The sequence below is a fragment of the Mobula hypostoma genome, chromosome 8 (assembly GCF_963921235.1).
Source record: "Mobula hypostoma chromosome 8, sMobHyp1.1, whole genome shotgun sequence".
Taxonomy (NCBI): domain Eukaryota; kingdom Metazoa; phylum Chordata; class Chondrichthyes; order Myliobatiformes; family Myliobatidae; genus Mobula; species Mobula hypostoma.
The window spans coordinates 56,633,864-56,658,198 of record NC_086104.1 but is presented as its reverse complement, the minus strand read 5'-3'; the positions used below and the strand labels follow the sequence as shown (position 1 = coordinate 56,658,198).

The following is a 24,335-nucleotide window of genomic DNA, read 5'->3' as shown; positions in this document are numbered from 1 at the left end:
CAGCAACCAGAGTGATAAAGTGCTAATGAAATGTGGTTTAATTATAGTGTCAGAATTTTGGATGACTACAAAATTTCATGAATATAATGGGCTGGGCCAGCCATGCATTCATTCAAAATCTAGATCTAGCAGGTAACAAAGCAATTAGAAACATAGAAAACCTACAGCACAATACAGGCCCTTCCGCCCACAATGCTGTGCTAAACATGTACTTACTTTAGAAATTTCCTAGGGTTACCCATAGCCCTCTATTTTTCTAAGCTCCATGTACCTATCTAGGCGTCTCTTAAAAGACCCTATCGTACCTGCCTCCACCACCATCGCCGGCAGCACATTCCACGCACTCACCACTCTGCATAAAAGCTTACCCCTGACATTTCCTCTGTACCTATTTCTAAGTACCTTAAAACTGTGGCCTCTTGTGTTAGCCATTTCAGCCCTGGGACAAAGCCTCTGATTATCCACATGATCAATGCCTCATCATCTTGTACACCTCTATCAGGTCACCTCTCATCCTCCGTCGCTCCAAGGAGAAAAGGCTGAGTTCACTCAACCTATTCTCATAAGGCATGCTCCCCAATCCATGCAACATCCTTGTAAATCTCCTCTGCACCCTTTCTAAGGTTTCCACATCCTTCCTGTAGTGAGGTGACCAGACCTGAGCACAGTACTCCAAGTGGGGTCTGATCAGGGTCCTATATAGCTGCAACATTACCTCTCAACTCTTAAACCCAATCCTACAGTTGATGAAGACCAATGCACTATATGCACCACAGAGTCAACCTGCACAGCAGCTTTGAGTGTCCTATGGACTCAGACCCCAAGAACCCTCTGAAGATTAGTGAGTATTTCAACAGCATGAGAACTGTGGCCAGCAAGGAGTTAGACAATACCACAGATATAGAAATAGATGGTCTTTTGGTGTCACCATGAATTTGGTGCCACAGCTGCCTCAGTATTGAACTTCAGACTGCACATTCAGGGTCAGCTTCAGGCAATTAACGGACTGAATCAGTTGTTAGGGAATGGAGCTTTTGCCGGGCACTGTAGACTGTGTTGGCCTTTCCAGTGTTTTGTTGGAGTTCATTTCTGGCCGTTTGGTTCAATACATCAAAAAATTGTGCGACAATAAAGAGGTGAAGAGATAAATCAGGTGTGTGGCATCAATATGCAAGTAGAAACTGATCCATTTTGTTGCCAGAAGGGAACGTATGTAAGGGTTGAGGACAGATCACTGATGATACCAAAGGTTACATATATGGGTGCTGAAAGAAAACCCATTGCAGGTAATGATACGTGTATGAAATGAAAAAAGTCCCAAATAAAATATCAGTGAGAATTAAATAGGCCAACATAGCAGTAAAATTAGAATGACAGGTGCATTTATTACCAAATGGTTTTGATGTTTTGTAGGACTGAACCAATAAACGACGTCTGATTGCAGACAGTTTGTTTGCACATGAAATTGCTTGTGTGTCCAGCTGACGCCACATGAATGTTTTCCATTTATGGACAGAATAGCGTGTTACAAACCTCTCTGCTGATCTGTGGTCAGCTAAGGCAAGTGCTTTTCATAAGGCACAATACTGTTGAAGGTGGTCACAGAAATCAACATGCGCACAAATAAAGCAGAGCAATCGACAAATATACATGCCTAATGCAATGCTGCAATATTAAATTTTAATTTCTTACCACTATGTGACTTCCATACCTGGTATTTAGCTTATCTTGCTGTGCTTTGATCTCCTTTTCACTTGGATGACCAATATGGATCAACTGACGAGCTATCTGGTTCACCACTGCTATACGAGAAGCCTGGTTATTCATTTCTGGCTCTAGACTTTCAAACCTAGAACAAAATATAAAGGTTAGACTACATAGAATCAAAAAAGGCTTTTAATATTAATTCGATTTTTTTTTAAAATTATCTATACCACCAAAGCTGGGGAAATAGCTAGATCAACTGAATTATCTTAGTTTTATAATCTATCTAATGAGCTCTAATTCCAACATGAACTGCTTTGTCTGAACAAGGGAAGAAAACAACCTATGTTGTCCAATTAGTAGTGACAGAAATCTCTAGTACTGAATTATGACAGTATGCTTGAAGGTTATTGATTTGAAACAATTTCGGAAACTACTTCTTTCTTCACAGTTGCCAGCTGATGGGCAAAATCTGAGGCAAAATTTTGCTTTTGCGTTTTTAAAGTGAATTAGTAACCAATTTAAACATAGAACAGAACAGTTGGGTTCCTTTGGCACAAAATGTTGTGCTGATCTATACAAACCCTCTATTTTCCTTATATTCAAGTACCTATCCAAGAGTCTTTTAAATCCTGCAATCATATCAGCCGCTACCACCACTGACAGTGTGTTCCAGCCACCCACCACCCTCTGCATTAAAAAAACCTCTGACATCTGCCTTAAACGTTCCTCCAATCACCCTGAACGCATGTGCTATGGTATTGGCCATTGTCACCCTGGGCTATTGACTATCTATGCCTCTCATAACCTTATACACCTCTGTCAAGTCACCTCTCACCCTCCTTTGCTCCAAAGAGAAAAGCCCTAGGTTGATCAATCTTTCCTTGTAAAACATGTTCTCTAATCCAGGCAGCATCCTAGTAAATCTCTTCTGCACCCTTTCTAAAGCTTCTACATCCTTCCCATAATGAGGTGATCAGAACTCAACACAATACTCCAAGCGTGGTCTAATCAGAGTTCTACAGAGCTGCAATATTACCTCAGTTCTTGAACTCAATGCCCCAACTAATGAAGGCCAGCACAAAATATACTTTCTTGACCACCCCATCAATCTGCATGGCAACTTTTGAGGAATCTATCCCAAGATCCCTCTGTTACTCCACACAGCTAAGACTCTTGCCCATTAACTTGTACTCTGCCTTCAAGTTTGACCTTCCAAAGTCTTCCACTCTTTTCCGATTTATCTACCACTTCTCAGCCCAGCTCTACATCCTATCAATGTTCTTTTATAGCCTACAGCAACCTTCTACACAGTCCACAACACCACCAACCTTTGTGTCATCTGCAAACTTATGAACCCAGCCTTTCACTTCCTCATCCAAGCCTTTCATTAAAATCAAAGGGCAGGGGTCTCAGAACAGATCCCTGTGGAACACAACTAGTCAACAACGTCCAGGCAGAATATGCCCAATCTGCTATTACCCTCTGCCTTCTATGGGCAAACCAATTCCAAATCCACGCAGCCAGGTTTCTGACCTAGAATATTTAATCTCTGATCCATTTCTGCTTTAATTTTCAATCATATCTCATATACTGCAATTAATATTGTCATTTAATTATTTTTTAAATACAAACATATGCTTCTTTACCTGTGTTGGATAACTTCTAGGTCTTCAAGTTTTTCTGGGATCTCCATGTTGTTCAGCCATTGCTCCTTCTCATCAATCCACAGTTCACAAGCATCTGCTTCACTGAACATCTTATACTGTGATAGTGCATCCTGAAGAGCTTGCTTCCGAAGTTTTGCAAGTTCAGCTAACTCCTTGTAGCGATCCTCAATATCAGCCAATCTACCTTCCACTTCTGGTGACTTATAGTACTCATCAGGCAAACTTCGTCCCTGTTCATGTAGTGAATCAATTATCTGTCTGTAGCTAGCAACCTCCTCACCAACATCTTTGTGTTTCTTTACTAGGGCTTGAGTGGAGTATTCATCATGGCCAACATCATTACTGGAGACAATTCGCAGAACATCTAACATCCACACATCAATATCATCACCATCAGCTTTAAACTGGTGAACGTTTGCTGCTTCCTCCAATCGCTTTTTCTGAATTGCAGACAGCTGCTCAAGGTGGGCCCACTGATCCTGAATGTCCTTAATTCTTTCCTTAATCTTCTCTGATCCAAAGTGTTCCTCGGCTATCATTGCTTCACCTTCTTTTATTGTCTGTTGAAGAGGACCACGGCGACCACTCATTTCATCTTCAAATGCCTTGTGCTTACTAAGGAGACGGATCACACTGGTTAGATCCTTGCCATAGTCAGCTGCTGAAAGTATCTGTTCCTTTTCGCGGATCCAGCCTTCTTCCTCTGCCATCTCCCAGAAGAACTTCCAGAGGCGTCTGGACTCTTCCAAACGAGCTCTTCGTTCAGCAGCTAGCTGACAAAGCTCTTGATAACAGAACTCCAGGTGAGTTACACGATCACGAATGACCTGTGGGTCACATGGCTTGTAACCTGGGAAGTAAAAGGGTACACTTCTTTCAATAAGCCATTTGATTGTTATCAAAATCTAATTTGGCCCAACAGAAGAACCACAATGAAGGATTTTGTGAAGATGCATTTACCATTTCCACCACCTGTTTTGCTAAATAGCTATTGCAATGACATTGCATTCAGCTTCTCCCATTACCATTGCAGCAAAGTAGCTTTAAGAAAACACTTCAACCTGTTTGCTGTTTTGCATCATTGGTCTTTTGAGTTGAAAATTAGATAAGAAATGAAGGTAAGCAAAGACAATTCTATTTCACTCCAATTTCCTATAGATAGTCATATTGATCATGCCTCTATTATTGTGACATTTCACACCACTTATGAATTGCCTGGATTGGTTGTAATTGTTTGAGACGAATTAGAGATCAGCACTGGACCGCCATGATCTATGCCAGGGGTTCCCAACCTGGGGCCCATGCTTAATGGTATTGGTCCATGGCATAAAAGGTTGGGAACCCCGGTCTATGCAGTGTAGCAGCCCAAGGCAAGCTTTTTATTTGTGCAACTAACAAAACTGCAATCGTATAAATGAAATGCAAAATGATTTTTAAATCCCTATATACCACTGAAAAACAAAGTATCCTTCCTAACAGGACTGAGCTTAGCTAATAAAACACTTGTTGTCAAAGCTTTGGACTTCAGTTTCTACAAAATTATCGTACAACATGCAATGGAATTACACAATGAATTGTTATTGGAAGATAAAGACCATCTTATAAAGCCAAATGATGAAAAGATAAAACAAACTTACCTTCTCCTTCAGAAGCAAACTTTTGAGCAGAAGAATTGACACTTTTTACTCGGTCAGCTTGAATAGCAATGTCAGCTTCAACTAACGCATGTTTTTGCAGAAGATCTTCCACACCAAGTAAATGTTTCCCATAGTCTTGAGACAGCAATAGCACCTGTGATAATTCAACAACTTTCAATGATTGTTCATGTTAAATGTACTGAACACAGAGAATTTTAGAATACAATGAAAAATGTATTTCTTATCTCGTATTACCGGTACAAGTGGCTTTTCTTATGCAACAGATGATTGAACACGTTAATTACATCCTTTGCCAAAAAAATTGATTACAAAAGGAATGGAAGAGCTGATTCTTATACCTTCATTTCATCCATCCAGTCCATAATATACAACATTTCCTGGAAAATTTTTTGTAAGTTGAGATTCATTTCTAAGCGATGACGACGGGCTCGCAATAATTCCAGTAGATATTCCCACAGTCTGTAGACATTTTCTTTCCTTGCTGTGATCCGTTTGATATCATGGTAGTTCTCTGCTTCAAGCTCCTTGGCCACGGCTACTACTGCCTGCACTCGCTCTTCATACGCAGCAATGTCTGTCTCAATAGCTTCATGTTTCTTCGTGGCAGCTTCCACAGCTGGGAGATCAAAACCAAAATTGTCCTATAGCAAAAAAAATTTGAAGTAATCTTATATGATAATATTTTTAAATATTCAGCAAGAATGGGCAAATATGACAAGAAATATACACTGCAAAAAGACTGATAAGACTAAAACAGATAAAAATATCTGTTTTTAACGTATTTTAAACAGTTACTTAAACAACACAGCTACTCTCAAGGACAATTATAAAACCTCTCTTGAAAGATGACACTATGCATACTTAATTTCATTGCATCAATTCTCATAATTCTTACTAACTGTCTTCCTCTTGGACCTCTGTCATTGAAGGCATATAATTGACTACTGAAACACCATCATCACCATCGCATGTGTTGACTAAACCTGAATGCTCGCAACATGTTTCTGGTTCTCTTCGTGACACATTGGGATTATGAATTCAGAGTGGTGCTACGTGGTACTTTTATACAAGTATAGAATTTTTGGAGGATAAGCAGTGAAGGAAGTCCTCATCACACAAACTCCTCAACACATTGCTAATGCAGGTTGGAGGGTGCATTCAAAGAATAATGTACATTATCCTACACAGAGGCAAAATTATTACTGGGTGCTCTTGGCGTTGCCTCGTTCATGACCACAATCAGCTCTGTCCTTAATGGAATATTATCAAGATATAAGCTCATAATCTTACCTTTTATGTATTGGGACAGTAATCTGTCCCTATTTTTTTCTGGATGCTTTTCATGTTTGGTCAACTAATGACCAATTAAATACACAAACATCTCCCAATTCTATAGATTAAGTACATGCAGCTGTCTATATAACCAACGAAAAAGCAGATTTTACCTTCAAATATACTTTCATTCTACTGATGTTGATTTCTCAGCTTTTCTTCTTACTAGGCTTCAGGTAAATCAAGATTGATGCAAATGAGTGAAACATTACCTGGGAAACAAGGCGCTGATTTTCACTTAGCCAAGTCTCCCTCATAGCAGCTTTACGATCGAATCGGCGTGCAAGTTGTTCCAGCTTTTCTTGTCTGATCAGCTCAGTCCGTAATGCAAGTTCTCGCTCATGTTCAGCTTTTTCCAGTCTTTCCCAGGCCTGTAAGTGATGATTTTGACAACCGATAATTTTCTAAACTATTTGCTTATATAACTCACTCTCTGCTCTTTCAAAGTAATTATATTTGAAGTAGGATAATTAGATAAATTATCAAGATCAGAAAAAAAGAGATCCAAGGTGAAAAAAATGACAGAAGACAGGGTCAATATGTGATCCAGAAACACAACGACCACCTCCAACTTGTCTCTGAGCAACGACCAGCAACAGCTCAAAGGTGGCTGTGAAAGTGGAAAGGCACAAAAATGTCTATCATTGTATCAATACTGGAATTTCACAAGATCTGTAAATGCTATTGGACTCAACACAGACATCTTGAGTGGTTTTTGGGGAAAAATAACTCATAATTTCAAAATTCCATCAGAAAATTCTCAACTGCAAAGTGGAGGTTATTGAAGGGGGGGGCAGATCCTTCTGAAAAATTAGGTTTGTACCTGGCTTATTGTGTAATTTTTTGTTTAAATTCTAGCCAAATTGTGAAGTCACACCACGACAGATAAACACAAATACCAGCTTAATGTGTCCAATATGTATAATTACCTGTTGCACTGCAGGGCTGCATTTTTATTATCAGAGATAGATTGTGCTTAACCAAAAAAAGTGAAGGTAAAGTTCACAGGAAATGATACACTCAAAACCCTCAAATTACTGATAACCTACAGCCACTGATTATGAGACAGAAGTTTAGTACAGAGTGAAATTAAAAATCACATTTTCATTGCAAAGGATGATGGAAATTTCGAACATACTCCCCAGAAAAGCCATGAATCCTGCATAAATAGATGTCTTTAAATAGATAACTTGGCTTGGCATACGTTTGGTGAGGATAATGATCAATGAATTTCAGGCTTGAAGAATTAGTGGCCTGGTTAGGTTGGCACAAATGTACAAAATCATATTAGGTATTAGGATTGCATTCATCAAAACAGGGCTTAACTGGACTGAGGCCTCTTCCTTACAGAGGTCCACCTGGTTAGGTTGGCACAAATGGGCAAACTATTGGAGAAGATTCTGACAGGATTTAGGAGTATTTGGAGAAGCAGAGGCTGATTAGAGATAGCCGAACCGAGAGTTACAATTCTGGGGGCTTGTCCGGGATTGATTTTGTTGGATGCTGTGTGATTACACTGAGCATTGAACCAGTGGAGTAGATATTCGTACTCCAGATGAATTGTTAATTCGCTGGTTAAGTACTGTTGAGGTTGTGATTGCGGGGCAGAGGTTTGATTAATTAGCGGGCACAGCTCTCGTTTCAATGCAGACCATCACTGACGCAGCAGTAGCTGGGGGCAGAGATTTCAAAGACAGAGTTCTATTGTTTCTGAGGAGTGAGGGGAAAGAGTGGTTGATTTTGGAAAATCTGATTAGTCCACGTCCCCCAGTGAAGAGTGAGAATTTAGAGTTAGTATCCGCCCTTGCGTCTCTGACAAATAAATGGAAAAATGCCCTGGTTCAAAGTCCCAGCTATGATAGGCTTCATCTATTCTCTAGAATAACGCCCACCCCTAAAGAGGGAAGGAGTATGAGACTTGGGCGGAGCAGACCTCTCAGTAGAGTGGCAGTGCTCTGATGACATAAAGCGACAGAGATTGGATGAGAATTTGAGTGGGCGGGCTGCTGACGTTGTGAGAACCGTCAGGTTATGGTATCCCGTAGCGACAGCTGTCAATTATATGCAAGTACTGGACAATGCTTTTGGCCTGACAGGAAGCCCAATGGAACTCATGCCGGTGTTCTAAGCTGCTTTTGAGGAAGTGCAGGGCTGCATTTGGCTGGATACTGAATTTAGACGAGGGACTGTGTGGTTCACCCAGTCAAAGCCAATGGTGGTATGGCCTGGGGGAGTAGCGAGAGCGATGGGGACCCCCAAATTTCCTGGACTGCCTGAGGGCAAGGCCCTCTTAGTGGATGCTCTGAAAGATCATGAGGGGGAGTCGGGATTTCCTGCTGGGGTACTGGTGAGGCCCAAACTGCAGAAGCCCTCGGTTGTACAGGCGAGCAGGATGGTAGTGATTGTCAGGAACACGATGAAGAGGGAGGTCACCTTCAAGCGGGAGATGCCCCTGGCACATCTGTTCCCGATGACTGTAATGTCTAGTGCCCCTGTGAGACACGCCGGGGACAAACTGTTGGAAAAAGGGGGAAAGTTGACCACTGAGTCATTCAACTTCGGGGACTCCCCAGTTCCTGCGGGTTGGAAGAGGAGGTTGGTAGAGAAGATGTTGAAGCTGGAAGGTGTCTTTTCCACTGAAGAGTTTGATGTGGGCTGTTCCAAGAGCACTCGTCACACTATCCGGGTGACCGAGGACACCCTGTTTAGAGGGCGGTCACGGAGGCTGGCCCCTGCAGAGGTGCAGGACATCTGGCAGCAATTGTGTGAGTTGAAGGAAGCTGGGATCATCACCGAGTCCTGAAGCCCCTATGCATCCCCAGTGGTAGTGGCCCGAAAGAAGAATGGGAAGGTACGGATGTGTGTAGACTAAAGGACTCTGAACAGGCGCATCATCCCTGACCAGTATACGGTCCCCAGGATTGAAGACGTGTTGGCCTGCCTGAGTGGTTCGAAGTGGTTCAGTGTGCTGGACTTGAGGAGTGGATATTACCAGATCCCCATGAGTGAGGCCACAAAGAAAAGACAGCATTTATATGTCCACTAGGATTCTTCCAGTTCGAAAGGATGCCCCAGGGCGTATTGAGATCTCCTGCAATCTTCTAGTGGGTCATGGAGAAGACAGTGGGGATATGAACTTGCTTGAGTTATTGGCATATCTGGATGACCTCATAGTATTTGAATCCACCTTGGAAGAACATGAAGCGAGGCTGCTGCAGGTGCTGGGCCGCCTGAAAGCTGACGGGTTAAAACTTTCCCTGGACAAGTGGCAGTTCTGCCAAACGTCTCTTAGCTATGTTACATGACACATAGTCTCACAGAATGGTGAAGAGTATCTTAGCCTGTTGGAGCCCTTTGGACCGAGGTGGGATGCAAAATGTGAGGAGGCCCTTCAGTCACTGAAGGGGCTGCTAACCCAAGCACTGGTGCTGGCTTCTGCAGACTCCCAATTGCCGTATGTACTGCACACAGACGCCAGCCGGGAGGGCTGCATCAGGATCAGGGCTCTGGGTTGAGATCATTGCATTTGTCAGCCAGAGTCTGTCGCCCTCTGAGAAAAACTATCCCATGCACAAGTTGGAATTTCTGGCGTTGAAATGGGAGGTGGTGGATAAGCTAAGTGACTACCTCTACGGGGCCAAGTTTGAGGTGAGGACGGACAACAACCCCCTAACTGACCTCGGTGAAACTGGATGCCACAGGCCATCGGTGGTTGGTGGTGTTGTCTGCCTATGATTTCAGCCTTAAGTACCGGCCAGGAAGCAGGAACATTGATGCGGATGCTTTGTCCCGACGGGCGGATGAGGAACTGGACAGGGACGAGGAGTGGGAGAGCGTTCCTGCCCTGGGGATGAAGGCCATGTGTCAGTTTGCCATCAGCATGAAGGCAGATGGTAAAGGTGGGCAGGATCGAGCAGTGGATTAACTGGGGGCTTCTGATGACACCATCCCCTAAGTTTACTGTAACCTGACTGCTCTGAAGACAAATCAGCTGCCGGAATTGAGTTCTGGGGAAGTGGCGGCTGCTCAGCGAGACGACCTGGGCATCGATATCATTAGGTCAGTGGCTGAAGAGGGAGACATGGCTCAGGCAGAGAAGACGAAATACGTGGCAGTGCCTCCATTACTGAGAGAATGGCTTCGGCTGGAGTTGCAGAACCAGACCCTATACTGGGTCACGTCACCCTCGGACCGACCTCGGTGTTGCTAGCTGGTTCTGCCGAAGTAGTACTGGAGGATTGCGTTGAAGTCACTTCATTATGATTCTGGACATTTGGAGGTTGAAAAGACCTATGGATTGCTCAGAGACTGGTTTTACTGGTCCCGAATGAAGTCGGAGGTCAAAGAATACTGCAAGTCGTGCATTCGATGCATATGGCAGAAAATGTTGCCTACGCGGGCAGCTCCCTTGTCCCACTTTCGGAGTGTGGGACCCCTGGACCTGGATGTGTGCTAAATGCTGTCTTTTGCTAACTCCCCATTGATTGAGCAAGAGACTTCCAGGCCTTCTCCTACTGAGGCGGCGAAATGGGGGGGGGTGTTGTCTGTGGATAGCCTGAGTTGCAGCAGGACCCTGCAAGAATGAAGCGGGGCTTGGCCATGGGACAGAGGGGTCCCAGTTGTAGGTGGGCATGAGTGATAAGTTGGGGGAGGCCTTGCCAGGTAGACCGGAATTATCCCCAATAGTGTCTGAACCTGAAGAATTAAGTGAGGAGGTACGGAGGTCTCAGAGAATTATGAGGCCACTGAATAGGCTGGCCTAGGTAGCACCAGGGGAACAGAGTGTGACCCCTACCATTTTGGGGGATATGTCACTGCCTTTTACACCTGGATTGGACTTTGTGTTTTGCAGGAAGGGTTGGCGAATTATCTCAACGTCATGAAGACATGACTAAATTTGTTTGGGGGGGGTTGGTGGAGAGAGATTGTAATGCACTGCAAGGTTTCACTGCTAGTGTAATGGCCTCTCTGTAATGTTTCACTGCTAAGGTAATGGTTTCTCTGTAACAGCAATGTTTGGGTTATGACTAGAGATAACAGGGCTTTGAAATGTGGGGCTATCTAATGAGAGGGATGTTGTTCTTTCTTGTGGGTCTGGGAGCAGGGATTTCGCAGTCTTTTGTTGGGGAGAGATGAGAAGACGCGAATGGAGAGAGTTGGTAGACCGTCGGATGGAGTGGACTTGAAGCGAGAATCGGCTACGCTCGGAGGTTGACGGGGAACAAATGAATGGAACCGTGAGCGCCAACATTGTATTAGACTGTTTCATGAGAATGGGCCCTTTTCTTTTTTTGTTTCTTTACTAACCATCAAGTCAAATTAAGAAATATAAAGCTCGATTGTTTAATTGCATATTGTGCACTGTTTGTTATTTTGTGGTACTGATTTTTAACAGGGGACGCATCACGCAGCAGCCACCCAAACAAGATTTCTCAATTTTGGGCGGGCCGAGGGCTGTCTTCCCCTAGATTAAGCCGCCGAACCGAGAGTTATAAGTGCAAGACTCTGTAGGACATGCCTCAAGCCTGATTGAACTCTTCAAGGAACTGAAAAACAAATTATTGAAAGTGGAGCAGTGGATGTGGAGTACATGGATCTTAGTAAGGAGTTTGACAAGGTTCCCCCGATAGTTTCATTCAGAAGGTCAGGAGGCATGGGACACAGGGAAACTTGGCGGCATGGATTTAGAATTAGCTTGTGCACAGAAAACAGAGGGTGGTAGCAGATGGAGTGTATCCTGCCTGGAGGCCTGTGAACAGAGGTGTTCTGCAGGGATCTTTTCTGAAACCCATGCTCTTTGTGACTTTTATAAATGACTTGCATAAGGAAGTGAAGGGATGTGTCAATATGTTTGGTGGATTTGTGGATTGTGTAGGAGGTTGTTGTAGGCTACAACTGTACATTGTTAGGGTGCAGAGCTGGGCTGAGAAGTGGCATTTGGAGTTAAATACAGAAAATTGCAGTGATACACTTGGGAACAATGAACTTGAAGGCAAGGAACAGGGTTAATGGCAGGATTCTTGATTGTGGGGAGGAACAGAGAGATCTTGCAGTCCATAGTTCCTTCAAAGTTGCCAAGCAAGTTGATATGGTTGTTAAGAAGACGCATGGTGTGTTGGCCTTCATTAGTTAGGAATTCAGGGATCTGTTCTGGGACCCCTTCTCTTTGTGATTTTTATAAATGACTTGGATGAGGAAGTAGAGGGATGGGTTAGTAAATTTGTTGATGACACAAAGGTTGGGGGTGTTGTGGATAGTGTAGAGGGCTGTCGGAAGTTACAGCAGGACATTGATAGGATGCAAAACTGGGCTGAGAAATGGCAGATGGAGTTCAACCCAGATAAATGTGAGGTGGTTCATTTTGGTAGGTCAAATGTGATGGCAGAATATAGTATTAATGGTAAGTCTTGGCAGTGTGGAGGATCAAAGGGATCTTGGGGTCCGAGTCCATAAGACACTCAAAGCTGCTGCATAGATTGACTCTGTGGTTAAGAAGGTATACGGTACGTTGGCCTTCATCAACCACGGGATTGAGTTTAAGAGCCGAGAGGTAATGTTACAGCTACTTAGGACCCTGGTCAGACCCCACTTAGAGGGGGAACATGCGTTATAAGAATAGGTTGAGTGAACTCAGCCTTTTCTTCTTGGAGTGACGGAGGATGAGAGGTGACCTTATAGAGGTGTACAAGATGATGAGAGGCACTGATCGTGTAAATAGTCAGAAGCTTTTTCCCAGGGCTGAAATGGCTAGCACGAGCAGGCACAGTTTTAAGGGGCTTGGAAGTAGGTACAGAGTAGATGTCAGGGTAAGTTTTTTTATACAGAGAGTGGTGAGTGCATGGAATGGGCTGCCAGCGATGGTGGTGGAGGCAGATACGATAGGGTCTTTTAAGAGACTCCTGGATAGGTACATGGAGCTTAGAAAAATAGAGGGCTATGGGTAACCCTAGCTAATTTCTAGAGCAAGTACATGTTCAGCACAGCATTGTGGGCCGAAGAGCCTGTATTGTGTTGTAGGTTTTCTATGTTTCTATCTTAATTGAATTTAAGAGCCGTGGGGCAATGTCGCAGCTCTACAAAACTCTGGTTAGACCACATATGCAGAATTGTGCACCATTCTGGTCGTCTCATTATAGGAAGTATATGGATGCTTTAAAAAGAGTGCACAGGAGATTTACCAGGATGCTGCCCGTTTTAGAAAGCACGTTTTATGAGGATAGGTTGAGTGGGCAAGGGTTTTTCTCTTCAGACTGAAAGAGGTGACTTGCTACAAGTGCATAAGATCATAAAAGAGAAATAGAGTGGAAAGCCACGAATTTTTTCCTCAGGATGAAAATAGCTAATACGAGAATGCATAATTTTAAGGTGATTGGAGGAAAGTATTGGGTGGGGATGTCAGAGGTAGGTTCTTTACACAGAGTGGTGGGTTCGTGGAACACACTGCCAGGGGCAAATACATTAGGTACATTTAAGAGATTCTCAGACAGGCACATGGATGAAAGAAAATTGAAGGCTAAATGGGAGGGAAGAGTTAGATCAATCTTGGAGTGGGTTAAAAGGTTGGCATAACATCATGGCCCAAAAGGAACTGAAATGTGCCGTACCGTTCTACATTCTGTTCTAAAAGTTGCAAAATTGAAATAAACTGCAGAGTGAGATAATGCATTTGGAAAGAGCAAACAAATCAAGGAAACGCAATAAATTGAGAAAAACTAAGAAAACTGGACGAAGAGAGGGAACTTGGGAGTGTATATGCACTGATGCCCAAAGCAGCAGAATATGCAGATAGGAAAGCTGGAATGGCATACAGGATATCTCCCTTCACTGGCTAAGACAAAAAAGCAAGACCATCACAAACAATAATTTTAATATTGATGGTAATTTGAGCAGGGAGGTCATGTGGATGAATTTGTCACAATCCAACGGAAAGGAAAGGCTAAAGGCCACAATTGCTTGGTCCCTAACATCTCAAACAGTAACTTCAGCATTGATGGTGACTTGAGACTCAGTGGAATAGATGACGTAGAGATGGATTCTGAGGTCAAACTAACAGTACTTTTCAGATTTAGAGAGGGTGAGAGGTCTGAGGACACTAATCACAAAGCAAGATTTTTAATAACGTTTATACAACTGTAAATCAAAAAAAGTAAAAAAGTAAATGTTACAGTTGAATGTTTTACTGTCCCCATCATGGATCCTGCATTTTAAGCACAAGTTCAACTTAATTCTGCTTTGGCTCTACATTTGGACACTAATAAACAACTACTTCTAATCATGGAATGCACCTATTTGGTTGAGAGAATCTCAGAGGTAAGCCAAAGCCACAGATAACATCTGCTTCTCAGGTAAAGGGGATACCTTTGAGAAAGAAATAAAATAGGCATCTTCCCTGGTTACCTTGTTGATATCTGAGATAAGCTTGCCTTCTCGTGGCATGTAGACTTTCTGATTGTTTGCTCTCATTTTGCTTTGAATGGTAAAAAGCAAAACTTCCAGGTTCCCCTTTTCTGTAAACCTGTAGCAGGAGAAAACATATCAATGAGAATTAAACCATTCTTTTCCTGTATGGTTATTTGAAAAATATTTTGAACTGCATAATTTTTAGCAAAATTAAGGGGGAAAAACAGACACACACACTAAATGCTGGAAGAACTCAACAGGTCAGGCAGTATCCATGGAAATGAACGAACAATTGATGTTTTGAGCCTACACACTTCAACAGGACTGAAAAGGAAGGGGGGAAGATGTCGGAATAAACAGGTGGGGGGGGGGGAGGAGGATAGCTGGAAGGTGATAGGTAAAGCCAGATGGATCAGAAAGGTAAACAGTTGGGGAGGAAGGGATCTGGTAGGAGAGCGGAGTGGACCAGAGTAGAAAGGGAAGGAGGAGGGGCACCAGGGGGAGGTGATAGGCAGTGAGAAGGGGTAAGAGGCCAGAGTGGAGGGGCATGATAAAATTAACAGGATTAGCAACAAGCTAGATAAATTATGACGCTGGTAATTTTATATAACCCACTAGTAAAAAAAAAGCTTCTGACACATACAGTTGCCAAGAGACAATATATGGCAATATATTATACATCATAAGACCATAAGATGTAGGAACAGATTTAGGCCATTTGGCCCATTGAGTCTGCTCTGCCATTACATCCTGGCTGATCCAAATTTCCTCTCAGCCCCAATCTCCTAACTTCTCCCTGTATCCTTTCATGCCCTGACCTATGAAGAATCTCCCTAATCATAGAGACCTGGCCTCCACAGCTGCTTGTAGCAAAGAATTTCACAGGTAAATCACAGGAGATAATGCTGTAAGATGCATTGTGGACTGATTATTGGCCAAAAGTTATGTTTATTTTTTGGATGGTAGCTGTAGCATTTGGTATTTTTTCTCTCTCTCTGCATATTGGGTGTTAGTCAGTCTTCTTTAAAATGTTTTTTTCAGGATTCTTGTTTTGTAGCTGTAAGATGAATTTTAAGGTTGTATAATGTATACATACTTTGATAATAAATGTACTTTGAACTTTGTATTTACAATCTTTTTCAATAATGTAGTTGAAGGGCTCAGTGTTAACTATTTCAGATCTTTGACAGTTCAAAATTAAATGGGAAAGGAAGCCAGAGAGGCTGAAGAGATGCATGTTAATTGAGTGTACAAGCACATAGCAGATGAGCATCAGATGGACCAATATGATATACATTCAGTGGCCACTTTATTAGGTACACCTGCTCATTCATGCAAATTTCTCATCAGCCAATCACATGGCAGCAACTCAATGCATAAAAGAATGCAGACACGGTCAAGGGATTCAGCCCGAATATCACAATGGGGAAGAAATGTGATCTAAACAACTTCGATTGTGGAGTGATTATTGGTGCAAGACAGAAGGCAAAGTAACTCAAATAACCACATGTTACAACAGTGGTGTGCAGAAGAGCATCTCTGAATGCACATGTCAAATCTTGAAGTGGACGAGGTACAGCAGTGGAAGACGACACTAGATTCCACTTCTGTATCTAATTAAGTGGCCACTGAGTGCAAAGCTCTTTCTACAAAAACCAAAACATAAGGATACCTTGAAATATAAAAGTCTCAACTAAAAGTCTTTTCCAGCTGTTAGACAAGACTTTGATGATAGCACACTTGGAAGGCTTTGTACATTTCTGGTCTCACCCAAGATACATGCCATAGATGGAAAAATACAAAACTGCATTATACTGATTTCCAGAATGAAATGATTGTCCCTCCGGGAGCTTGTCTTGTTACATATACCTGTTAGGGTGCTTCTTCCAGATACCTTATAAGGTAACCGTACCCTTCAGCCAGGAGCAGATGTCAGCAGGTGGTTACCAACCTCCACAGAGTGTTTCGACCCTTAACCACGATACTCTCCAGTTGGTGGGCCGGCAGTGGTGGCCAAATCACTACCCATCTGCTCCTGGCTTCCAGCTTCCCTCCTCTCGTCTACTCCAAATCCAACAAGACGCTCGTTCTGCTTCTTCCCCCATCCTACGAGCTGCTTGTTTTTTGCTCCTTTTCTCCAGGCCTAGAGCTGACAACAACCGCCATGCTGATTTGGCTGGGAAACCTCTGCAGCCGATCTCCACAGGGAACAACCATGCCTGCCATCCCTTGTCTTTGCACTCCTGCACTAAGGGCTGGTACTTCAAGGCCTTTCTCTCGTGGGCCTCTTCCCATCCCTCCTCCCACAGCACAGTCAGCTCAACCAGGATTATTTTCCTGTCTTCAGTTGACCACAGTACAATATCCAGGCGTAGGGTTGTGTGCACCACATGCGGGAACTGCAGTCTCCTTCCCACATCGACCCTCATCTCCCAGGACCTGGCCGTTAGCAGCAGATTGGGCTTTGGTTGTTTGGTTACGAAAGGCCTGGCTCCCTCTTTGATGAAAGTGATGGCCTTCCTCAAATCTGTGCCAGCCGTCCTCTTCTTGCATCTTTCTCGTTCTACTGTGTCAACAAGAGCCAGAAGCACCTTATCATGGCACCACCTATACCGTCCTTGAGTTAGAGCTGTTTTACACCCGGACAGTATATGAGCCAGTGTCCCCTTTTCACCACAGAGCTTACAGTTCGGGTGCTCTCTCATCCCCCATGAGTACAGATGTAATGGCGAAGTAAGGGTGTCATACACAGATCGCAAGAGGAAGGAAATACGGAAGGGCTCTAGTCTCCATAACTCTATCGTGAGATCTTGTGCTTGGGCAGATCCCATTTTGTCCAGGCACCCTGGGACCCTTGTTCTACTGTCTTTGACATCCGCTTCCCTTCCTCAGCCTGTACCATGTCTCGCCTGTTCCTTTTGCTTGCGTTTCCCCACTGCTGGAAGTGAACTGAGCTGAGGCCTTGCCGTCTGATGCAGGGGTTGCCGATGATATCTCGCAGCTTCAGAGAACACATTGCCTGCTCCACAGCTGCGTTGGCTGCCCACTTGCACCCAGATTTGGTTGTAACGCCTGCTTGCTTTACCAAGACGTCATTGGAATCTTTCAAGCTTAATAAGGCCCTGCATTTTGCCACCTTGAATTCCTCCACCACAGATGACAAGGGAAGCTGCAGTTGCCCAGATCGAATATAGAGGCCCACTGAAGAGAAGTGGGGGAACTCCCAACCATCTTCGCAGGTGCTTGTTGGTTTTCCTCTCGATGCCCTCTGCGGCAGTCATGGGGAACTCAAACTATGTATTATAATATAATGCTGCCACAAAACAACAAATGTCACGACATATGCCAGTGATTTTAAACCAGACTCTGATCTGACAATAATATTCTCTCAATTTTTTCCGATGTTGTCAAAAGTGAATTAAGAAACCAAAACAACATAAGAGAATTAACACTATCTAGTTTGAACTTTCAAATCATGTGCTACATAAAATTGACTTAACTAGTGCCCTGCAGCATTTAAAAGACTGCTCAACCGAACTGGAATATTTAAAACCTCTTAAGGGGCTTGAGAGAGCAATGCTGAGAGGCTGCTCCCGATGATAAGCCTTTTCAGAAATGGGAGAACAAGTTCTCAGAATTAACAGCTGGTAATTTATATATATTCTTTTTATTTTTTTTATTACAAACAAACAAAAAAATACAGCATATCTACAAAAACCATGACCTTAACAAAATCAAATTAAATATTGAGCCGCAAAAGGGAGAAAAAGTATGAATAAACATACACAGCAAAGGTGCACCGCACCAAAAAAACCTCAGTCCTCACCCGTAAGAAAGTCAATACAGGGCCCCATATCCTTTCAAAGATGTCCCCTTTGTCCTCAATACATAGTCTCAGTCTCTCCAAATGTAAAGTATTCGCCAGTTCTCTCAGCCACAGATCATACGTAGGCACAGAGTCCATTTTCCACATTTGCAGGATTAACTTCTTAGCAATCACCATTCCAAACAATAAAGCCAATTTTTCATACTTATTGGCTGAAGATGGGGAGCTTGTTTCTCCGAGGATGGCTATGAGCGGGTCTGGTTCCCACCGCTTCCCAAAAGCCTCAGAGAAACAGTGAAAAATACTTTTCCAGTATGCATAAAGCTTACAACATGACCAGAATGAATGTGACAAGTTACTGTTCACAGATTTACATCTATTACAAACTGGTGAAACATCTGGGTAGAAACAGTGCAACTTTTCTTTGGAATAATGGGAGTCTATGTATTGTTTTAAACTGTATAAGTCTGTGTCTGACATTGACCGAACAATCATATATACTCTTTAAACACTCATCCCAGACCTCCTCTGTCAGTTCTATACCCAATTCATCCACCCATGCCTGTTTAAGACCTGCGGTATTCACCCGAGCTCCAATATGTAGGATCTGATAAAAATAGGATATGACACTACGAGTAACAGGATCAAATTTATTTATTGCACCCAGGGACTCATGTTTTGTCTAAAACTTCGAAGTTAGGTATATATTTTCTAATATAATCTTGAATTTGTAAATATCTAAAAAAACTAGATGCAGGGATATTGTAAACTGCTTGCAACTGTGCAAATGAGGCAAAGTTTCCATTAATATATAGGTCACCTACACTTCAGATGCCTCTCTGTTTCCAGGTAGAAAAAACAGTATCATTCAGGCCAGGCAAAAAGGAATGATTGTCACAAATCGGAGTGTCAATATAAGTTTTTGGAGCCTTAATGTGTAGTTGAATCTGCTTCCAAATTCTTACAGTGCTGCCAACCACGAAGCTGTTACTAAAATGTGACTTATTAACTGCAGTGGGGCTATTAAGGAGAGCTGGTAAGGAAGTCTTCTTACAAAGCACTCGCTCTATGAGTAACCATGCTGGGCACAAGTCTGAGGTAGAGGGTGGGCCTTTTTTCCACCATGCAAGAATGGATAGGTGGGCAGCCCAGTAATACATTTTAACGTCTGGTAGGGCAAAACCACCTGCTTCCTTGGGCTTTGACAAGTGTTTTTTAGTAATTCTAATGGCTTTATAATTCCACATTAAGGGTATCATAATTGAATCCAATTGTTTAAAATATGACAGAGGAATAAAACATGGAATTCACTGGAAAAGATGAAGAAATCGTGGCAGTACAATCATCTTGACTGTGTTAACCCTCCCCACTAAAGAAATTGGAAGGGTTTTCCAAAAGTCAATATTGCATTTAACCTGTTCAAATTTGTTTTACCAATTCACTTGCAAAAAGTCATCTGGGTTTTTTGCAACAGTCACACCAAGATAGGAAAAATTACCATAAGTTATTTTAAAGGGAATGGATTGTAAATATGCTGTATTAACCACTGCAGTGACTGGCATTAGTTCACTCTTGTCCCAATTAATAGAGAAACCTGAGAAACTACCAAAATGATTAATTAGATTCAGAAGGGTGGGTATTGATGTTTGTGGGCTGGAGATATACAAAAGGACATCGTCAGCGTATAACGAAAGGTGCTGTTTATGTCCATGCATATCAATGGGAGATTTCAAAGGGTCCTGTCTGATAAGAGCTGGTAATTTAGAAATAAGATGAGGAAAAGTCTGTTCCTCGGGACTGTGATTTTTTTGTATTTTTGTAACACTAAGAACTGTGTATGGCCATGCATTAAAAATACATTCGTAATAGATTAGTTAATTTCTGGATAATGTAATCAAACAGTGGAGGCAGATTAGCCATCATTTTAAAAACAACTGGAAAAGCTATTACTTCTATTTATGGTCTTATGACATGCTAAATTATTGTATGAGCTCTTAGTTATGTTTCCATAAGCAACTAATGAAGCAAATTAAAGTAACAATATATGTTTGAATTGTCTTACTTTGAAGGTTTTTCAACAGTGCGGTAGGTATTAAATGCTTGTAGCTGCTGCTGAACTCCAACCAGTGAATTGGCAAATTTACGATTGTTCAAGATGATGATAGTCTGTTCAATCCACTCCAGCAGGTCAGATGCCAACGACTCATATTTTTCAATCATTTTTTCAGTCTCAATCGCATAGTCAAGAACCTGTGGCAGATGCAATGAGAACAATTTTAGGGGATTAAAACCAAGAAACAAATGTATGATACAAATACAACTTGAGAATAATTTCAGTACATAACCTGTTTAATCTGATACTTATTTTGTTAGTACAGATACTTTGGAATGAGTTAAATGACTGTATCACGATAAGACAAGCAAAATGAAATCAGTAACAGCATCAACAAAATTGATACTTAAAAGATTTTAATGTGCTGGTCATGAGGCAACATGGTACTACAATTCACCCAACAAATTTATAATTTTGGTTTACATTTTGAGAACTGGTATGAAATTCCCATAAAATTAAAAAAAAATTTTTTAAACATTATTTGACCCAGAGATTATGCCTAATGACTTAAGAATTCAAAATTGAACATAAGATTTCAAAGCAAAAAGCTGAAAGTTCTATGAGGACAGATATTCAATCTTAATTCACTGGCAAATAATATCACCCTGTTTCTTTTTATTTACAGGATTTACTCTCAAAATATCATGTAATAGTTTAAATGCATAGTTAAAACTACCTTCCCAATACGTTTTCCTTCCACAGCCAGGGCCTTCATCTTGGAGAAGTAATGGTAGTATGTCACCACATAGGTAATGATTGACTTCTCATCAGGGTGGTCAACACTGACATCTGGTAAACAAAGGTTCATGTAGGACAATGATAAATTACAGCATTACAGCAAATATATGTGACTGACGGTAAATACATCAAGAGATTCAGAAGAACTTAATAACGATTAATATATTCTAACCCCTCTCTTAACTTCACATCAATTTAAACTTTGGTGACCTGATGATCAATACGGCACAGCCAAAGGCGGCAGGAGAGAACTCATTTAAGAGATAAAAATGGATTGTTTTTAAGTAGAAAATTAACAATAGTGTCTGGGGGAAAATGTTCCACAAATAGTTTTGAAGGAGGAAATCATACTTTTTCCCCCAATTACAAGAACATAATTGAAAAATGAGAAACTAACCTTCAGGGTCCAGTAGCTTGGTAAGCCCAAGGTGTTGCTCTGCGAGGTTGAAAGCATTCTGGAGATTGTAGTGAGCATTAGACTTCTTAAGTTTGTCAAAATCAATCAGATCCGGCCTGACCAAGTAAAATATTGTGAATAGAAAAGGATGCACACATTCATACAACAACCTGATGGTAGCAAATGTAAATCAAAAATTTTAAACTGTTATGATATCATACCTGTGCTTGTGGATAACAGCATTGAAAGCCATACCATCCCTCCAGCTGGTGGTGAAGTTGTGAATGTTGACATTAGGGTAGCTTTGGGGTGGATAGAAAAAAATACATTCACTGTATATTTTAAACAGGAATCAAGTACAAGCTAAAGCTACTAAATATGTTTTAATTTCATGGGAAAGCTTTCCTAGTTGCCACATTTAGCAAAACTCCAAACATTCTTAATGAACAGATTTATGATTCGTTTACACAGAAGGGAAACTTCTACCTACCAAGATGAAACTGCAGTAAAACTCCCAACAGTATGTTTCTACTATTATACAGACTTAAAAAACAAAACTTGTAGATTATTTTACTTTTCAAATATCATGATGTTGATGATTTTTAACTCATGTTCATCCAAAACTAGTTTTAATTTCACAATTCCCAATAACAAAGGCTGGTACTGCAAAGTGATTTAGATAGGTCTTGAAATGATATTGAAGAACCTATGCATAAAGCTACTGCCTAAGTTTAACATTTTTCAAACAACAAAAATTATACCAATGCACAAATACCCAATTAAAATTCTACCAGAAACCATAAACCAGACATTATTATAACATGTTCCAAAAATAACATAATGCATTCCACATTCAAATCTGTGAATTTAAAAGACCTATTATTTCAAGCAAACTGCAATACTTTTTATGATAATCCCTGTGGTACTGCTTACCCAGCAGTTTTCATCTGGCACCACAACAGCAAGGCATCTTTTGCAGATTTCTTTTCCTTATTGTCTTCTGATTCAACACTGATATCCTGGATCTGGAGAAGAAAATTATATGTCAATAAAATAAGCTCTATTAACATCTTTCAGTCGGCTTAATTTCATACATCACTGAACCTAAACTGTACCTTTGAATGATAGTTAAGAAGCTTTAAAATTATTACTTGCTTTATAAAATGATTGCTCATATTTTATTCAAGTGGCCAATAATTTAAAAAAGATTATATCAACCTAAGGATTTCGGAGGCATTCACTGGTGAATTTACCTGGAATCGCAGAATGATGGTCCAAATCAGACCAAGAGTTAGTCGGTGGTTTCCATCCACAATATCATGAGATCCCATGTTCTCTAAATGCACTCTTTGCTCTTTGAGGAACTGAAGGGCTTTGTCAACATTTTCAAGACAATGGATTCTCATTCGTCCTTTTGTTGGTTTAGGCTGGCAGAGAAAGAACATGAATATGTAAACACCAAACATGATGAGGTAAAAGAACAATGATGATTGGTGATCTAATAAATGGCATCCTGGTGATTACCCAGCAATATAAACTGATTTTTCTCATAAGTGTCCCATGTAATTACTTGAAAACAGTGTTACTGTATATGTTGTGGAATTGACAGTACCATGGGAAGATGGTGTCGAAGAAGCTTATGAGAGGAAAAAGACCAAGTACTCTGAACTGGCAACTGTAGCTGCCCAGAATGGCCAGAAGACCAAGATTTTCCCTGTAGAAGTGGGATGCAGGGGATTTGTTGCTATATCTATGACAAGTCTATTGAAGAAGATGGGGGTGAGGGGTCACTCCCTCCAACGAGCAATTATTGGAAAATGCATTGTATTTTCTATGTATTACAGTATTTACTCAACAGTATTTACTCAAATGTACACATTGTATTTTCTATATTTACTATGTAACCACTGCTAGCTCAATAGACGGTATTCACTATGCAGCCATGACTTTTGACCTGTTCACTATTAATTCATGAAGAGAACTAGAATGAAACCAAGTAGAAAGATAACGGTGGTGAGTAAGGTGATGAAATAAGTGGCAATATGTCAACACAAGACTAATTAAGAAATAACTGTGGTTAGGGATGAGAGGGCATATGGTCTAAAATGTAAACTAGGACATAATTAAGTTGGGGAGTAAAACAATAGTGGAAAGTCGAGAGTGGATATATTGATGATATGTAATCACAGGCCGACTGGATATGATAATGTAGCTAAGATAGGAAATTGCTATAAAAAATGCTGTATACAAGCCTCGAGGGGCAGTCAGCTACTAGCTTTCTGATTGTCTCAGCTTTGATTTGCAAATTAAAGTTTAAAACGTCTTGACGAGTTTTCTGCGTCTCCTTGTCATTTGTGAGAAACGAGAGACCACGACACAATCAAGTCCTTGTCAAATGCAGCAGAAGAAAGCAGCAGTTGGATTTGGATTAAAAAGAAAGACAACAACTGGGCTGCAAGATGAAGACAGGAGGGTATGGAACTGAGGGGGGTGTATC

The 24,335-nt window shown here is 41.5% G+C and overlaps 1 protein-coding gene across 3 annotated transcripts in view; it reads right to left on the bottom strand.

Moving 5' to 3' along the window:
* Positions 1-24,335, bottom strand: part of sptbn1 (spectrin, beta, non-erythrocytic 1) — a 308,382-nt gene that overhangs the window by 48,867 nt on the left and 235,180 nt on the right. For all 3 annotated transcript variants that reach the window (XM_063055879.1, XM_063055881.1, XM_063055882.1), the window contains 12 exons: positions 23,092-23,265; positions 22,772-22,863; positions 22,060-22,140; positions 21,839-21,954; positions 21,380-21,492; positions 20,653-20,840; positions 14,762-14,879; positions 6,577-6,735; positions 5,371-5,673; positions 5,012-5,165; positions 3,354-4,224; positions 1,712-1,849 (listed from right to left, as the gene is read on the bottom strand). In XM_063055879.1, the coding sequence (XP_062911949.1) occupies positions 1,712-1,849; positions 3,354-4,224; positions 5,012-5,165; positions 5,371-5,673; positions 6,577-6,735; positions 14,762-14,879; positions 20,653-20,840; positions 21,380-21,492; positions 21,839-21,954; positions 22,060-22,140; positions 22,772-22,863; positions 23,092-23,265 (2,507 nt within the window). The remainder of the gene's footprint in view (positions 1-1,711; positions 1,850-3,353; positions 4,225-5,011; positions 5,166-5,370; positions 5,674-6,576; positions 6,736-14,761; positions 14,880-20,652; positions 20,841-21,379; positions 21,493-21,838; positions 21,955-22,059; positions 22,141-22,771; positions 22,864-23,091; positions 23,266-24,335) is intronic.